Here is a 1,815-nt window from a genome sequence, read left to right as displayed (position 1 = left end):
GACCTGAATCCAATTGAAAATCTTTGGAGGGAGCTTAAAATTCGAGTTGCCAGGCGACAACCTCGGAACCTGAATGATTTGGAGGCTGTCTGCAGGGAGGAGTGGGCCAACATCCCTGCCGAAATGTGCACAAACCTTGTCACCAACTATAAAAACCGTTTGACATCTGTGCTGGCCAATAATGGCTTTTCTACAAAATATTAACATGCTGTTTGTCCAGGGGGTCAAATACTTGTTTTTCCTCATCAGATGGTTATCAATTTTAATAAATTCATATGATGTGATTTTCTGGAATTTTCTTTGGGATTCTGTCTTTCACTGTTAGAATGTACATATGATTAAAATTATAGATCGTTGCATTCTTTGTAAGTGGGCAAACCTGCAAAATCAGCAAGGGGTCAAATACTTATTTCCCCCACTGTATGTCAGTGAGAGGTGAACATGCACATGCCCTGGAACTGGATGCAGCCATCATTAGTATTAATTACATGTGCTTTTCCTGCTTTGACAAATCAAATTGTCTGCCATGAAAAGAGTCCATTTGTATAACAGATCCACTCACTCCTTCAGCTTTAACTTAACACCATACGATGATTTTTACACACAGAGCAGCTCTGCCTCGGACAAAAAATGTTTAAACTAAAATTCTGAACTCCTCTTTGGAATGGAACCGGTGCATGCCACCTCAGCTCTCGTTAGTCTGTTTCGGTCACATTCCCCATGTAAACAGTAAGGGAAAGGTGAAAACTTTTTGTCATGTTCAAAGGTTTTTTTGATCCCATTGATGTTGCCTGACTGCCCAGGCAGAAAACCAAGATTTAAATCCAATATTGTGACCTAATCACACAGTAGTGCTGGGGTCGCAGGTGAGGCTCAAATGGCAATAATTCTAATGAAGTTATTTCTCAATATTTGACCTGCAGGAGTCCTTCAAAACAAAAGACAGGAATTTAACTCTTGAGAACCTACAGTATGGTATGGAGTACTGTGTGCAGGTGCACACAGAAGCTCATCTGAACAAAAACACCATGCCTTCTGACTGGAAGTGCACCGTCACTAGCATTGTGGAGCCGAGCAGAGGTGAGCTGAACTTTTAGAGCTGATGTTTATGCTGCTGTGACCAGGGGCGGAGTGGGACACAAATTCAGCCCTGGCACTGTAGCCACACCAGCCCACATTACCACACATCCCCACTCACAAACACACATTCACTACTTACATTTATGTACAGATGGTGAAATAATGTAAGCAGCACCGTGTGTAACAGATTTGTAACATTTCATGTATGTGACTGACAAACAATGCTCAATAGTTTTAAAGAGCACACGTTTAGAACAAGTTTACATATATCCAACGAGGGTTAAAATGAAGGGCAACTGGACTTGGTTGAAGATACTGGAAGACGTTTCGTCCCTCATCCAAAGGACTTCTTCAGTTCTGACTGACTGGCAGGGAAACTCAGCTATTTAACCTCAGTGGGGTCGTTATCCCGGGTCATCGATACCGCTGGTTCGTTAGTGTTCCTTGTTGCTGTGACGACAGTCGTTACAGTCGTTAGGACTACCTGTGGCCAAGACTGAACGACCATCGTTGGTATCTTCACCTGAGGCCAATAGGTTACGTTTGTTGAGTTTCCTGGGAAGTGATGAAAGGACAGCATTGTAAGTGGGGGATAAGTGGTGGCGTAGACCCCCTCCCCTGTTCAATGACGGCTTCTCAACCCTGGTGTAGATGGCTTCCTTGACACCTCTTTCAAACCATCCATCTTCTCTGTCTAAAATGTGCACCTGGTGGTCCTCAAACGAGTGTCCTCTG

General features: G+C 43.5%; 1 protein-coding gene across 10 annotated transcripts in view; it reads left to right on the top strand.

The window, feature by feature from the left end:
• Nucleotides 1-1,815, top strand: part of LOC123973893 (interleukin-20 receptor subunit alpha-like) — a 21,065-nt gene that overhangs the window by 11,321 nt on the left and 7,929 nt on the right. For all 10 annotated transcript variants that reach the window (XM_046054252.1, XM_046054257.1, XM_046054255.1 and 7 more), the window contains one exon: nt 924-1,080. In XM_046054252.1, coding sequence (XP_045910208.1) covers nt 924-1,080 — 157 coding nt within the window. The remainder of the gene's footprint in view (nt 1-923; nt 1,081-1,815) is intronic.

The sequence above is a fragment of the Micropterus dolomieu genome, linkage group LG07 (assembly GCF_021292245.1).
Source record: "Micropterus dolomieu isolate WLL.071019.BEF.003 ecotype Adirondacks linkage group LG07, ASM2129224v1, whole genome shotgun sequence".
Lineage (NCBI taxonomy): Eukaryota > Metazoa > Chordata > Actinopteri > Centrarchiformes > Centrarchidae > Micropterus > Micropterus dolomieu.
The sequence above is the reverse complement of the archived record's forward strand: the minus strand, read 5'-3'. Positions and strand labels throughout refer to the sequence as shown.